This window comes from Myotis brandtii, unplaced genomic scaffold, assembly GCF_000412655.1.
Source record: "Myotis brandtii unplaced genomic scaffold, ASM41265v1 scaffold36, whole genome shotgun sequence".
NCBI classification, from domain to species: Eukaryota; Metazoa; Chordata; class Mammalia; order Chiroptera; family Vespertilionidae; genus Myotis; species Myotis brandtii.
This window is the reverse complement of record NW_005363836.1, coordinates 728878-743896: the sequence shown is the minus strand read 5'-3', so window position 1 is coordinate 743896 and position 15019 is coordinate 728878. Positions and strand designations below refer to the sequence as shown.

The window sequence follows — 15019 nt, the reverse complement described above, 5'->3', positions numbered from 1 at the left end:
CCGTCACCGCCGCCTCCCAGCCCCAGACTCTGCTAACGGGCACCCACCCCGTGGCGGTGGCCGCCGACGGAGGCGTCTCCCCCGCACACTACCCGGTGCACGAGTGCGTCTTCAAGGGGGACGTGAGGCGGCTGTCCTCGCTCATCCGCACGCACAATATCGGGCAGAAAGATAATCACGGTGAGTGCGCGCCCCTCCGCCTCTCCCTCCCCGGGCCCCGGGCGCGCCGCCCCAGGTCTCTGCAGCCCCAGGTCTCTGCAGCCCCAGGCTCTCCTCCCGCAAACCCTTCTTTCCTTGGCTCGCCGTCCCCGGGAGTCGTGCCGGGCTCAGTGACGGCGTGCCAGTGGCCAGGGGGTTGCTTCCGGTGGGTGCCAAGGCATGCCTCCTCCTCGCTCACTGCAAAGTTTCCTGCGAGCAGCCGATTTGTTTGTCTTTGAGACAGGCCTTCAGTGTGTGTGGATTCTTGATGATAAGCAGTTTTAGGGTGCCTCTCATCCATCCTGGCTTTCTTCCTTTGTTTGTGGAATTAAATTTCTTTTCTTTCTCTTATCCCCCACCTTGGGGTCTGGATGTTGGACTCGGATATTGCCCACCTACCTACCTTCATCACCTCGGTACAGATCCCAACTGGATTGCCGCTGGTTGTGATGGGTACCTGCCAGGTGGTGGTTTCTCTGTTGTTGTTTTGTGTGTGTGTGTTTTTTAAATGCTTTTAGGAAAATTTGATACAAAGTGTCTGAATTTTGCATTTAAGATGGAATGTAAAGTGCTTTGATTTTTGAAAGCCACACAGTTTAAATGTGTTGACATCTGATACCTAGAGCAAGTAAAGCGACTTCTGAGTAGGTAAAATTTTGTTGGAGTAGAGTTTTGAGTTTTTTGCTTGTTCTAGATAGGCAGTTGCTAATATTAATATTTCATCTTGATGACTGTGACTAAAAGTAGTACTGTGGTTTTTCATGGTAACTTCACAACCTATATGACAGAATGTAGTATCATTTGTTATTCAAGGATTTTATTTCCACTTTTTGCCTTACCTTAATTCATCAGCTGATTTTTTTTATTTTTTTATTTCTAAAAACAATGTGATTGAGTTGACCTCTAGTCAACAGTAAATTAATGAAAACGAGTGTAAACACTGATATTTTCAACATTTCATAGGCCATTTAAACTGGGTAGTTGGCAAATGATGTTGATAGCTTTGCTTTTAACTGACCATGACTATTGCATACATTCAGTTAGAACACACTGAACTCTGTGCTCAAAATAATATATCACATTGATGAAATACTTGCCTGTGGAATAAGCTCCCTTAATTCCATTGGACTCTAGGCTTCTTATCTAAAATTAGGGCAGAAATTGAGGTGAAGTAAGATTTCTGTTGGTTGTATAATTTTCTAACAATTGCTCTTGTATTCTGAATTTAGCAATATTATAATACCACTAGTTGTCATTTATCATAAATCAAATCCCCCAAAAGCTCCTGAAAACTGCACCCAGTTTTTTATTCCTACATTTAATTTATTTGTTTTACTACTGTTGCAACAAGTATAATATTGTTCGTTGATGGTAATTATATTTTAATTTTTTGGGAAAGAATGTTTATTGGGAAAAATGTTGTAGTTTCTGGTTATTAGTCAGTTATTAAGAAGTTTCTCTTATCTGGTCTTCATAGTAGCTACGTTTTACTTTATGGTCATTGTCTTTGAAAGAAAGATCCCTGAAAACATAAGAGATTCCTTTTGAGAGTTAATTCCTTTTCAAAAAAGAGCGAGATGAATATGGCTAAGTAGGATAGTATGGTATGTTAGAACTGATTTTCTTGATTGATCACAAATGGTACTGAATTGCAAGATTATTGGTCTTCCACCTACACTAATAAAAGACAAAGATGCTAATTGACTGTACCTTTGCTACGCTCATCAGCCAATCAGAAGAGTATGCAAATTAACCCAACAAAGATGGCCGTTAAATTTGCATACTGCAGGCAGATCCCACTGCGTCACCCTGCGCGGGTGGCAGCACGATCCCCAGCCGTTGCCCGCCCCAGCACGGGGTCTGGGCCTACCGTGTGCGACTGGGGGAGACGGGGCAGGCACTGCGGGACGTGCGTGCATATCTGCCACCAGGGGAGCGGGCCTAAGCCAGCAGGTGGTTATCTCCCGAGGGGTCCCAGACTGTGAGAGGGCACAGGTTGGGCTGAGAGACACTCCCCCCTGCCAGTGCACAAATTTTTGTGCACCGGGCTTCTAGTATTCTATAATATGCAACATTTAGAAGTTGGTTTGTTAAAATACAAATTCTGTTCAAAGTAATAGGAATCCTAAATACCCCTAAGTTCTTGTCCATAGCCCACTGAAATTCACTTATTAAATTGCCTGGATATACCAAATGTTTGCATTGTGTTTAGCTACCATTATATTGTTGATATTTCTGATGAATGTAACCAGTGGCTCACATACCTATGGAAAGTGTAATTGTTTCCCCCCCTTCAATATGTATTCTCATGTCCTGCGGTAAAGTCTCTAGGAAGAGTAGTTTGTATTTAATGTGCTACTTGTTTAATCCCTTTTTTCTCTATAGCTGCATCATTTCCGCATTATATTTTGTTATTTATACACTTGATTTTTAGTAACCTGGATACTTAATTTAGATTTTTAGAATATTTTTCCTTTCACATTACAAAAGATAAATGCTTTTTAAGTCACCCAAACAGAAACAAGCTATGTATTGTATTTGGATTGTTGTAACATGATAAGTGCATAGCAGAATCATACACTCATACCAGTGCATAGCAGAGCCATACAATCATACCACATCATATCACATAGTTTTTCTTCACTGTAAAGATTCCTTCCACAACATTATGATAGTGGTCATCATCATAGATACAATTTATTGAGTGTTTCAGCACTGTACTGTTTACACACATTATCAGATTTAATTCTCACAATTACTCTGCAAAGCAGATGGTTTTATCCTTATTCTAAAGGAAAGTTTTCTAAAGTTGCATACTTAGGATAAGTTGCAAAAATGAGAAGTGAACTCCAAAGCCCATTATCAACCTCTTTGTAAATATTTCTGTTGATCAGGACCCACTGTATTGCAAAGAAGTCCATTTTAATGTGTATGTGGCAGTTTACAGCCAAGTGCTTTAATATATATTTTCCCATTTAGTGGTTATAGTAGACTTGTAGAGAGATTTTGCCATTGGAGAGCTCTCATAGTTTTTCACAGAGCCCAAATCTCTTGCTTGTTCTGTATCTTTTTTATTTAAATGGGCTACCTGGTTCACTTGATAGTCATTTAGATATTTGACAAGAGCTATCATGTTCTCCTTATCTTCAGGTAAACATTCCTAACTTCTGTATCCATTCTTCATATAACATCATTTATAAAGTGCTTAGAGTAGTCCCTGAAACATAGTACATACTAAGTGTGTGTTAAATAAGTGAAAATCTTAAACATCTTCTTTCAGTGAAACTCTAGTTTTTAAATTCTTCCTTCTTTATTGAATTGAATAGGAACAAGGAAAAATAGAGCTTTTTCTTTTGTGGTAAAAATGTTGGTTGAATAGGAATTGCTTTTTTTGAGCCATCAATTATTTTGAGGTCTACTGTATTTGGATCCAAACAAATCTCTTGAAATTTAAGTTAAATCATGTATATACTGTGTTTAAATATGCCAAGTGATTGTGATTCAGTTTATGTTTAGTAACAAATTTTTTTGGGATGGGTAAAAAGATCCATTACGTTAAATGTACACAGATTTATTAAACTTTATATATTTGGTATATCTTTTCTCTTTAGCATAGAATTAAAGTTTAAGTATAAATAAGCTTTTTTTTCTTTACATTGACTATTAAGATTTTTCTGAATCACTTTTAGCCAATGGTAGTTAAACAAAGCACCATGTTTTTACTTCTTCACCTTTAGAATTGAGAATGTTGGTGAAGCATATCGAAGACTTTCTTGATTTTGAGTGCACTTCCTATTTGTTAAACATGTAATTTTATTTTTTCTCTTAATTTACTTACATATCTTTAGAAGTTAAGCACCTTCTCTTGGCCATTAGTCAGAGCTTTTAGGTGTCAGAAAGATTAAAGTTATTGATATATAAATTGCTCACCCCAGCCTTTTCAAGATTGTGAACAATTTCTGATCTATTCTGAGAGATTTGGCAGTTTCTACTGCCTTTAATTACATTGCCTGGCATGTGACAAGCCATCCTCTCTATATACAGTTAATTTTTATTTTTCCTGAGTTGTAGTGTAATCTTGAAGTGATTGTAGATTTCAAATTTAAGTTAAAATTCAATTTCGAGTATTTCTAAATGTGGGTAACTCATTGAAGTGATAAGGAAATAATTAACGTGATATCTCTGCCTGGTAGTTGACAAATGTCTTCATGCAGGGATTTTAAAACATTTTAATTTTGAAAGTTTAAACATGTATGTTTGAGAATTGAGGCAATAGGATAATCTGTTTGGTGTTTGTATGTTTTTTCAATTCTGATTTATTCTTTAGAAATCTTTAAATTCCCTTTTGATATTATTTTGTCACTACAATCTTTATGATAGGTGATGCAAGAGAATAATGCATAATATGTCTATGAGAAGAACTGACTATAAAGCTAAACTGCATGGCAAAAAAAAAAAAGTCTTGAACTAAACCTCAAGTGAACAATTTTAGCCAGGAGGGTTATAATGATAGCACATCTTTAAAAAAGAACGCTGGTAGTTGTATATCTGTCCTCGTGGTTTTTTTTGTTTTTTTTTGTTTTTTTTTAATATTTTGATTGATTTTAGAGAGGAAGAGAGAGAAAGAGAGAGTAACATCAATGATGAGAGAGAATCATTGATCGGCTGCCTCCTGCACGCCCTCTACTGGAGCTGGGCCCGCAACCCAGGCATGTGCCCTTGACTGGAATCAACCCGGGACCCTTCAGTCCACAGGCCAACAATGCTCTATCCACTGAGCCAAACCAGCTAGGGCTCTCCTCGTATTTTGTAGTCTTTTCTGAACTTTGTTTTTGAAAGGCAGACCTTGTTTTCCCTTAGAATGGTTCTGGAGGCCCAAGATAATCCATTCAAGTGTTATATAGCTTTGCTGGGGTTGATTCAGTTGATCATTTTGTTTGTTTGTTAATCCTCACTCGAGGCTATTTTTCCATTGATTTCTAGAGAGGCTGAAAGGGAGGGGGAAAGACACACAGAGAGAGAAACATTAATGGGAGAGAGACACATAAATTGATTGCCTCCTGCGCACACCCGACCAGGGCTGGGGATTGAGCCTGCAACTGAGGAATGTGCTCTTGAACCCTTCAGTCCATAGGCCTACACTTTAACTTAACCACTGAGCCAAACCAGCTAGGGCCAGTTGATCTTCATGACCATATGAATATGACTTTCCATTTTTCACCTCTTCCCCCATGTGCATCTCCAACAGAGTAGGACTGTCCATGGGTTAAGTTTTGAGGTTTAGACTTCACTTGAGATTTTATCTGATACTTGGATTTATACTGCCTGTCAGTCTATGAGGTTAGGTTCATTTGACTCCTGTAAGTCATCTGTAGTTTGCTACATTTAGATTCTTGATGGTAGATATCTATCAGGCATGTTAATGCATGCTTTCTCTTACTCAGCACTGCACTGAATTTTATAAAAGCATATGTGCAGTCTTGCATATCCTCTTATGCGCATATATCGTATATATCGGTGGGTTGGCTTTCTTGTGGAGGCCTGTTTTGTCCGGGGGCGAAATGTTTTTTGGAGAGTAAAAACCGATTTTAACACTATGCTAATGGTTTTTTTTGTCTTTTTTTTTCTTTTCTTTTTTCATTTATTCCTTCATGTAACATATATACTGAGCTCACAATGTGTGATAAACAGTGTTTTAGGTCTGATTTACAGCAGTGAACTAAACAAAGTTCCTGGTCTCCTGCATATATTTTAAAAGGGGAAAGGTAAATAATTGACAAACCAATACATATATGGTAATGATAAGTATAGAGTAAAATAAAGCAGGGTGAGGAGTGTAGAGAGGATGAGGAGAGGGGAGGTAGTAATTATTTCATGGAAGTCAGGTTCCGGGAAGACATCAATGATAAAATAAATTTAGGCAGTTATCTAAAGAAAGTTAGAGAGCGCATATCTGGCAGAACAGAGTTTCAGGCAGATGCAAAGAAAGTACCATGTTTAAGGAATAGGAAGGCCAGTGTGGTTGGGACAAGGGGTAGAGTTGAAAGAGGAGATTTGACAGGGAGGAACTTTTGTAGACCATTGTTCAAGATTTGGGTTTTTATCTGAGCAACAAAGGAAGCAATTTGAGGATTTTGAAAGAGGAGTAACACTGATTTTAAAAGGCTCACTCTGTCTGCTCTCTGAAGCAAAAACTAGGGGACATAAGGGTCAACTTACCATGCTATTTTAATAAGGAAGGGAGCTATGGAAATAGTGAGAAGGTAGGAGTTGATGATGGGTTGGATGTAATATGCGCATGTATGAGTATATAGTATAGTACCATTTATGAGAAAAAATACAAAAATTCTCCCTTATTGCTTGATTGGATGAGACTTGAAGGTGTCTGTGGAAGCTAGAGCTGTGTTGGTTCTAGTACTTGTAATTTCCTGCTTTGCTTCCCAGATAGGGGGCACATCAAGTCAAAACTATTTTTGTAATAGTACACAGTCATAGCTTGCCTTTCTCACTGTGCTGACATTTTTGCTCATGGTACAAAAGCAGTGGTGAATAAAATTTTTGGAACCTTAACATGAATCAAGGCACCAAACTGCCAGTAGACATTATATTATTCACTGCCATGTACTTGCAGTTTTAATTTTAAAAGCCATTTTTCTCAATGTCTTTGATGAAGTTGTAGAAATGATTAATTTTATTGTCTTAATCTCAAATACATATCTTTTTTTATATTTTTTGACATAATATGGATTATACATGATGCTCTGCATACTGAAGAGAAAATAAGAGAAAACAGTTCTGCAGTTTTTTGAGTTGTAAGCCATTAGCTTTTGTCATGGCACCCCATTTTTATTTGGGAAAAAAAAGCCAGTTTACAGACAAACCATGGTTATTCCAATTTCGATATACATTTTCTGGAAATTGAATGAAGTGAGCCTGTGACTTCAAGGAAAACAATTGATAGTATTGCCAGTGGGGAAAAAACATCAAACTTTGAAATGAAAATTAGTATTTGGAAAAAGTTTGATCGTTTCCCGATATTTAAAGACTGTACTAGTCAGATTGGTGATATTACCAAATGTGAATTTTTTTTATTTTGTATAGTAAAATGAGTTAACATTTAGAAGATCTGTGTAACTTGGTCAACCAATAATTTTCAGATGATCAAAAACCATGTATCAGCCCTAACCGGTTTGGCTCAGTGGATAGAGCGTCAGCCTGCAGACTGAAGGGTCCCGGGTTCGATTCCGGTCAAGGACATGTACCTTGGTTGCAGGCACATCCCCACTAGGGGGTGTGCAGGAGGCAGCTGATCGGTGTTTCTCTCTCATTGATGTTTCTAACTCTCTATCCCTCTCCCTTCCTCTCTGTAAAAAATCAATAAAATATAGTATTTAAAAATAAAAAATTTTAAAAAATCATGTATCAATAAAAGATCTATTCATTTTTTTGTTCGTTTTGGAAAATGTGATTATTTTTTCAGAAAATTTATATAAACATAATGGGTTTATTGTCCTTTTAAAATTAAATAAAAATGTAAAAACATTAAATTTTAATTTCTAATATGGTAAAAATTGATAGATTTATATTTCTAAAAGATTTTTGGCATCTTCAGTAATTCTTGAGAATAAGAGGGTCTAGAAAAAAAGGGTCTAGTGACCAAAATGTTTTAAAACTGTTAGTGTAGTAAAAGGAATAAGGATCTTAGAGTCATGACTCCCACAATTTCTAGATACGTAATTTTAGAAAATTACTTAACTGTTACTAGCTTTATTTTTCTTACCTGTGAAATAATATTTGTCTTACAGGGTATGGAGCAAATTAAATAAGATAAGGTATATAAAGTATATAGCATTATATACTAATATATATAAAGTATATATCACATATAATAGATGAGCCAGAAATGCTAGCCATTTGGTTAATAATTTGCATACTTTCATACTATAATAGTCTTAATGTTACTGGAGTGTTTTACTCATTTGATAAAACAGTTCAATTTTGTTTACCAAGTTAGAACTAAGGAATCCAATTTCAGATTTAAAAATTCATTGTGAAAACTTCACAGAGAAGGTTATTTTAAGTTTTGATTTTCTTTGTGTAACTAGCTTAAGCAGCAGATAGAGGACTTAAAACTGAGGGGACAATAAATGAAGGTGACTAGAACATTTGAGCCCTTATTTCATGATACACTTGGTCAGTAAAGTAAATGTGGTGTTGGTTGGCTAGGTGAAGATGATGTTGTTGATGATCATTCGCATTTAAAATATTGAATCACAGCATGATATTTGGCATCCTTAATTGTAGTATGTATTTCTGATTATGTTCTTAACTGTAAATTGAGAGAGATTGGATTATTGAACTCAGTCATTTCTAGTTCATGAATATTTTGGAAATGTGATTGATTTGGATTTGAAATGAGAAGTTTCATTTGCAACTTAAGTAGATACTTATACTTTTAACTTTACATCTAGATGTTCTTGGGTGGGTTAAGAAAACAGAGTAATTATCTAGGTACATCTTTAGCTACCCAGTTACCCTCCTGGGCAGTAACCAGTGTTATTTTCTTTCTTTTTTTTTTAAATTAAATCTTTATTGTTCAGGTTACATTTGTTCCTCTTTTTTTCCCCCCCATAACTCCCCTCCTCCCAGTTCCCACCCCACCCTCTGTCCTCATCCATAGGTGCACGATTTTTGTCCAGTCTCTTCCTGCATCTCCCATTTCCCTTTCCCCCCCAAGAATAGTCAGTCCATTCCCTTTCTATGTCCCTGATTCATTATAATCACCAGTTCATTCTGTACATCAGATTATTTATTCACTTGATTCTTAGATTCACTTGTTGATAGATGCATGTTTGTTGTTCACAATTTGTATCTTTACCTTTTTCTTCTTCCTCCTCTTAAAGGATACCTTTCAGCATTTCGTATAATACTGGTTTAGTGGTGATGAACTCCTTTAGCTTTTCCTTATCTGTGAAGCTCTTTATCTGACCTTCAATTCTGAATGATAGCTTTGCTGGATAAAGTATTCTTGGTTGTAGGTTCTTGGTATTCAGCACTTTGAATATTTCTTGCCATTCCCTTCTGGCCTGCAAAGTTTCTGTTGAGAAATCAGCTGACAGTCGTATGGGTATTCCCTTGTAGGTAATTGAGTCTCTTTCTCTTGCTGCTTTTAAGATTCTCTCTTTGTCTTTTGCTCTTGGCATTTTAATTATGATGTGTCTTGGTGTGGTCCTCTTTGGATTCCTTTTGTTTGGGGTTCTCTGCGCTTCTTGGACCTGTAAGTCCATTTCTTTCACCAGGTGGGGGAAGTTTTCTGCCATTATTTCTTCAAATAGGTTTTCAATATCTTGCTGTCTCTCATCTTCTGGCACCCCAATTATTCTGATGTTTGTACGCTTGAAGCTGTCCCAGAGGCTCCTTACACTATCTTCGTATTTTCGGATTCTTTTTTCATTTTGCTTTTCCGGTTGGGTGTTTTTTGCTTCTTCGCATTTCAAATCTTTGGCTTGATTCTTGCGCTCCTCTGGTCTGCTATTGGGTGTCTGTATAATATTCTTTATTTCAGTCCGTGTATGCTTAATTTCTAGTTGGTTCTTTATCATAGCATCGAGGGTCTCATTAGTTTTCGTGACTCTCTCCTCAAGTTTATTGACAGCTTCTAGCACATTTTTGCAAGCCCTCAAAATTGCGATTTTTAGCTCTATATCCTCCATTTCTGTCATGTTTTTTTGTCTCCGCATTTTTTATGCTTTCTTGGTGCACCCCCTAGTGGTCTTTGTGCGCAGTCTTGTTCTCGTTGAGCCTTGATTGTTGTAGTTAATACTAGAGGGATTTGACCACCAGGCCGACTGGCTGTGAGAATCAGCTGTGTCTGCTGCAGTGGGAAAACTTCTGTCCTCTGGGGGGGCGCTAATCTAGCCTTTGCCTGCGGCGATCCGGCAAATGGCTCTGCGCAGGGCTTGGGCGGGGCGGGCTCAACAGGGCGGGCGGAGGGAGCCGTTATGGTGCCCTCAGTCCTGTTCCCAGAGGCTCTGCTTCTCAGAACCCCCGGAACCGCTGCAAACCTCGGAGGGAAAGCTGCCTTCCAACTGATGCCAGACACTCCCGCTTCTCCCGTTTGGGTCCGAGTCCCCAGCGATTCGCCCGTATCTGGAGCTCAGAGTCTGAGACTCCCCCCTGACCGAAAACGACAACCGCGCTCTCAGCCACCAGCCCGCTTTGCGCGCGCACCTCCGCACCTGAGTTTTTTCCACACTGCGCCTCCTCTGAGCCTCGGTGTGCTGTTGTTTTTCCTTCTAGTTGAAGAGTCTCTCCTCAGCCAGCCTTCCTGTGGTTCTGGGTGATGTCCGTTCTGTCTTTTAGTTGTATTTTTGAAGTGGTTGTTTGCGGCAGCAGTCTCCAGTGTTTACCTATGCCGCCATCTTGGTCTCTCCCTAAAACAGTGGTTCTTAAGCCAACTACCACCAGTGTTATTTTCTTGTTTTCTTTTTCAATTACCATTTAGAGCATGTTATTTATTTATTTTTCTTTTAAGATAGAGAAGTGAAGAAAGGTAACTGTTACTGCCTTTTCTACAGGTAGGACAAAAATGAATATTCAGAAATTTATATATTTGATCTCTAGACTTGGAGTTCCAGATTTTGTAATTTTTCTACTTGGGAATCTCATAGATATATTAAAATATACTTGTCCAAAATGGAGTTATCATTTTCCACCTCACACCTAGCCCATCAGTCTTTTAGTAAATCACATTAACTATCCAATTGCTTAAACTTCGGTCATTGGGATTATTCTTTTTCTCACCCCATTCTCCTACCCATACACATCAATCAACAAGTTATTTTAAATCAGTCTACTTTCTGTCTCCATTGCCACCACTTGAAACCAACCAATTTTTATTATCTTTTCCCTAGAATACTGCACCAGAGTCATAACTAGTTTCCCTATGCCTCTCCTCTGTTCCATTCTCTATATGGTAACAAGTATAATCTTAAAATTTATTTATATCAGATCATTTCCATACTCAAGATCCTTTAATGTCTTTTCCACTTAAAAGTACATTCATATTTCTTATCATAGTTACAGAGCTCTGCATGGATTTGGCCGTTGCCTACTTCTCTGATATTATCTTGTACAAAAATCTTCTTTTTTCTATGTTCTGGCCTTGTTTTCTTTCAGTTCCTTGAATATTCCAGGTTACTTTGGCCTCTGTCTGGAATGCTTTTCTTTTCATTCTTTGATTTCTTAGTTCCTACATATCTTTTAGATCTCATTTAATTGATTTTTAGATAGGAAAGGAGAGGGAGAGAGAGAAACTTTGATGAGAGAGTAAAACATCAATTAGCTGCCTCCTGCATACCCCTTACTACGGATCAAGCCTGAAATCTGGGCATGTGGCCTGACTTGGGCCACAGGATACTTTTTCATTGGACTTGCTTTTATTCTTACTCATATAAATATTTCTAACATTATGACATAGCATTTTGAAAAGATCGCTGGCTCACTCTAAAGGGTATGACATCTTGGGGGGAATTGACGTTTGTCTTTGGAAAATAGCTTATACCAGTGACTTTTGGTAGTCATGTCTTTTCTGGGACATGCTTCAATGTTTGATTATTAACGATTATATCATAGTGGTTTTCCTATTCAACTACGTTAAGTTCTGAGGTGTGAAAACGGGAGTATATTGCCTAGTCACTAATGGAAGTTTGTACTTAATTTTTATTTCTGAAAACCATAATGTGAATTATATTCCAAAGTCTGCCATTAAAAAAATTTTTTTTTGGTTTCTAATGACTAAGACGAAGATATTTACTGTAACGGAGCTTGTTTTTTTGATAAAATTTCTTATAAATACAATTTAAACTTAGTGAATTTATTTGTGCCTTGTAAATTTTACATAAAATACAGTCATGCTCTCTTTGCCATTTTCTTCTGGCTTTATTGAGCAAAAGGGGTATGTGTGTGTTGGCAGGTTTTGGCAGGTTTTGTTTAGCGATGAGATTGGGGTAGATCACATGCAGATTTTTTTAGAAAATGTAATCAAGTTTTTTTAATCCTGTATATGATTTCTTCAATCATGTGTAGTTTGTTTTATTGGAAAAAATTGTTCATGTAGCAACTTTTGTAAAAATGCTAATATCTGAAAATTAATACACATAAACTTTAATTAGTAACTTTATTTTAAAATGTTACTATAGTTTTGATTTCTTCTATAATCAAGAAGTTTTGAGGCTGTATGATTTGGGAAATCGTTTTGAAATTAAATTAGTCATTCTATAACATCAACTATAAGATATAGTCCGAACTCTAGAACATAGCCTGCAGGTTTTCAAAAAGATTTGTCTTTTGCAAATATTTCCCATTTCATTATTTGCTATTCTTTTACAAACTCTTGACTTACACCAATTAAAACTTTTTTTGTGTATTTCCCAAAAACCGTTCTTGCATTTGAATGGAAGACTAGGCAGTGTTGCTTTCTTTTCCTACAAATTTCTAACCTATTCTTCAAGACTTTTTTCATTGTGATCTATCTTGAATATTTAAGTCTCTCTGCACAGGCAAAATTAGGTGCTCTGCCCTGTGTTCCATTATCATGCTACACTCCCTTCTATTCTACTAAATAATATAACAATGATTTATTTTCATATTAGTCTCTAACAGAATTTTGGCAACTTGAGGATGGGATTGGATCTTATTGATACTTATCTCCAAGAATGAGTTTATAGTAAGTATTTAAATTGTTTGCTGAATGAGCAAAGACTAATATGACAGATAAATTAGCAGCAAAAGAAGCTCTAAATCTATTTAGAGAAGAAATCCCTAAAGCAAAATTGGTATCTTTTGGAGAGAGGTGGGGGTGGGTTGGCAGAGGTAAGAGGAGTTGGCTGTATTATGTTTGGAAACCTTAGCATCTTCTGACTGTGAATTTGCCCTATAAACAGGATCATTTGCAATCGCATTTAGTTTGCTTAAAATCTGTCAGTGAAATTTGTGAAGGAGATGAAACTACTTTTAAACACACACTTTCTTATCCTATATAATAAAGATGTAATATGCAAATGGTTGTTACGTAATGACTGGGAGGAAGGGGCAGGGCAGCAAGCTATGAGGGGGAGAGTGGGGGAGCTACAGGAGGGCAGGGCAGCGGGCGGAGAGCTACAGGAGGGGGCAGCGAGCTACTGGCGCACGGATTCCTGCACAGGGCTACTAGTGTTTTTATACTAATTTAACTTTTTATTTTATTTTAGGAAACACTCCTTTACATCTTGCTGTGATGTTAGGAAATAAAGGTTAGTAAATATTTTCTTTTTTTATGTTTAACTTCACTAATGTATAGTCAGCTTTAAATTTTCCATGTGAATATTGTCTTTTCAGATTTTACAAATTAGCCTGATTATTTTATTTGCTAATTGAGCTTAGGATTCAGTATATGAAAAATAAATATTTTCTCATAGTGGAAACTTTTTTTTAAATCTTTTTTTAAATATATATCTTTATTGATTTCAGAGAGGAAGGGAGAGGGAGAAAGATAGAAACATCAATGATGAGAGAGAATCATTGATCGGCTGCCTCCTGGGGATCGAGCCCACAACCCAGGCATGTGCCCTTGACTGGAATTGAACCCGGGACCCTTCAGCCCCCAGATCGATGCTCTATCCACTGAGCCAAACCAGCTAGGGCTCATAGTGGAAATCTTATATTAACCTTTATGCCTTGTGAAATTACGGGTTTTTTTCCCCTTACTTGGTTATTTTGTCAAGCAAGTATTTATAATTTTAGGAGACTCTTATTTTCATATATTAAGGTTTATTCATTATTGTAATACTTTTAATATTCAAAGAGTTTTATAATCTTTAATGCGGACTTTTATATATTAAAAACTCAAGTCTAGTCTTTTGTATATGATTGTAAACATTTAATACTTGTTTATTCTTTAAGAAAACAACTTGTAGACAGGTGATTTAAAAGATCTGCTTTATAAGGCTATTCCTAGATGCCATAAAATCTTAGTTATCTGGATTCCCAATAATTCTGAAAAGTGAGGATTCCAGATAGCTGATTGGCAACCTTTTTTAAAAAATATGTTTTTATTGATTTTAGAGAGAGGAAGGGAGAGGGAGAGAGAGATAGAAACAGAGAGAGACATTCGTTGGCGCCTCCAGGATCAAGCCTGCAACCGGGCATGTACTCTGACGAGGAATTGAACTGGGGACCTTTTGGTTCATGGGTCAATGCTCAACCACTGAGCCATACCAGTGAGATGATTGGCAACCTTTTGAGTGCTAGAATTCAAAATTTTACATGTGTTTGCTAAAAAATTTTTTAAAACATATACTCTTTTTTTAAACAGGCTTATTAATTTTAAGACTTCTTTTCTAACCTAGATGTATCATTATGAATATCTGTTATTGTTATACTAGAGGCCCACTGCACGAATTCATGCACAGTTGGGGTCCAGCCAGCCTACCCCAATCAGCGGATCAGGGCCAGGCCTGTTGGGAGGAGGAGATAGCGGGAGGGTGACCAGCCGGCCCACCCCAATTGGGGCCCAATCAGGGCCAGGCCGGCTTGGGGGAGGGGCCGAGGGCAATTGGGGTGGGGGGACCAATCGGGGTCCAGTGGCCTGGGGGAGGGGCCATGGGTGGTGGGCCAGCCCTGCCCCTGATTGGAGTGGGGGAGGGGGGCTAATCGGGGGCAGAACTGGCTGAGGGGAGGTACCATGAGAATGGGGTGGTGGGGACCCATTGGGGGTGGGCTGGCTGGAGGGAGGGGCTACAGGCAGTAGGCTGGCTGGCCCTGCACCTGCTGGGGGTGAGGA

At 37.8% G+C, this 15019-nt stretch overlaps 1 protein-coding gene across 1 annotated transcript in view; it reads left to right on the top strand.

Moving 5' to 3' along the window:
* Positions 1–2: 2 nt before the first annotated feature.
* ANKRD13C (ankyrin repeat domain 13C) overlaps positions 3–15019 on the top strand; it is a gene marked incomplete at its 5' end in the record, with an annotated part of 72793 nt that continues 57776 nt past the window's right edge. The window contains 2 exons of the mRNA XM_005871960.2: positions 3–180; positions 13449–13490. Coding sequence (XP_005872022.1) covers positions 3–180; positions 13449–13490 — 220 coding nt within the window. The remainder of the gene's footprint in view (positions 181–13448; positions 13491–15019) is intronic.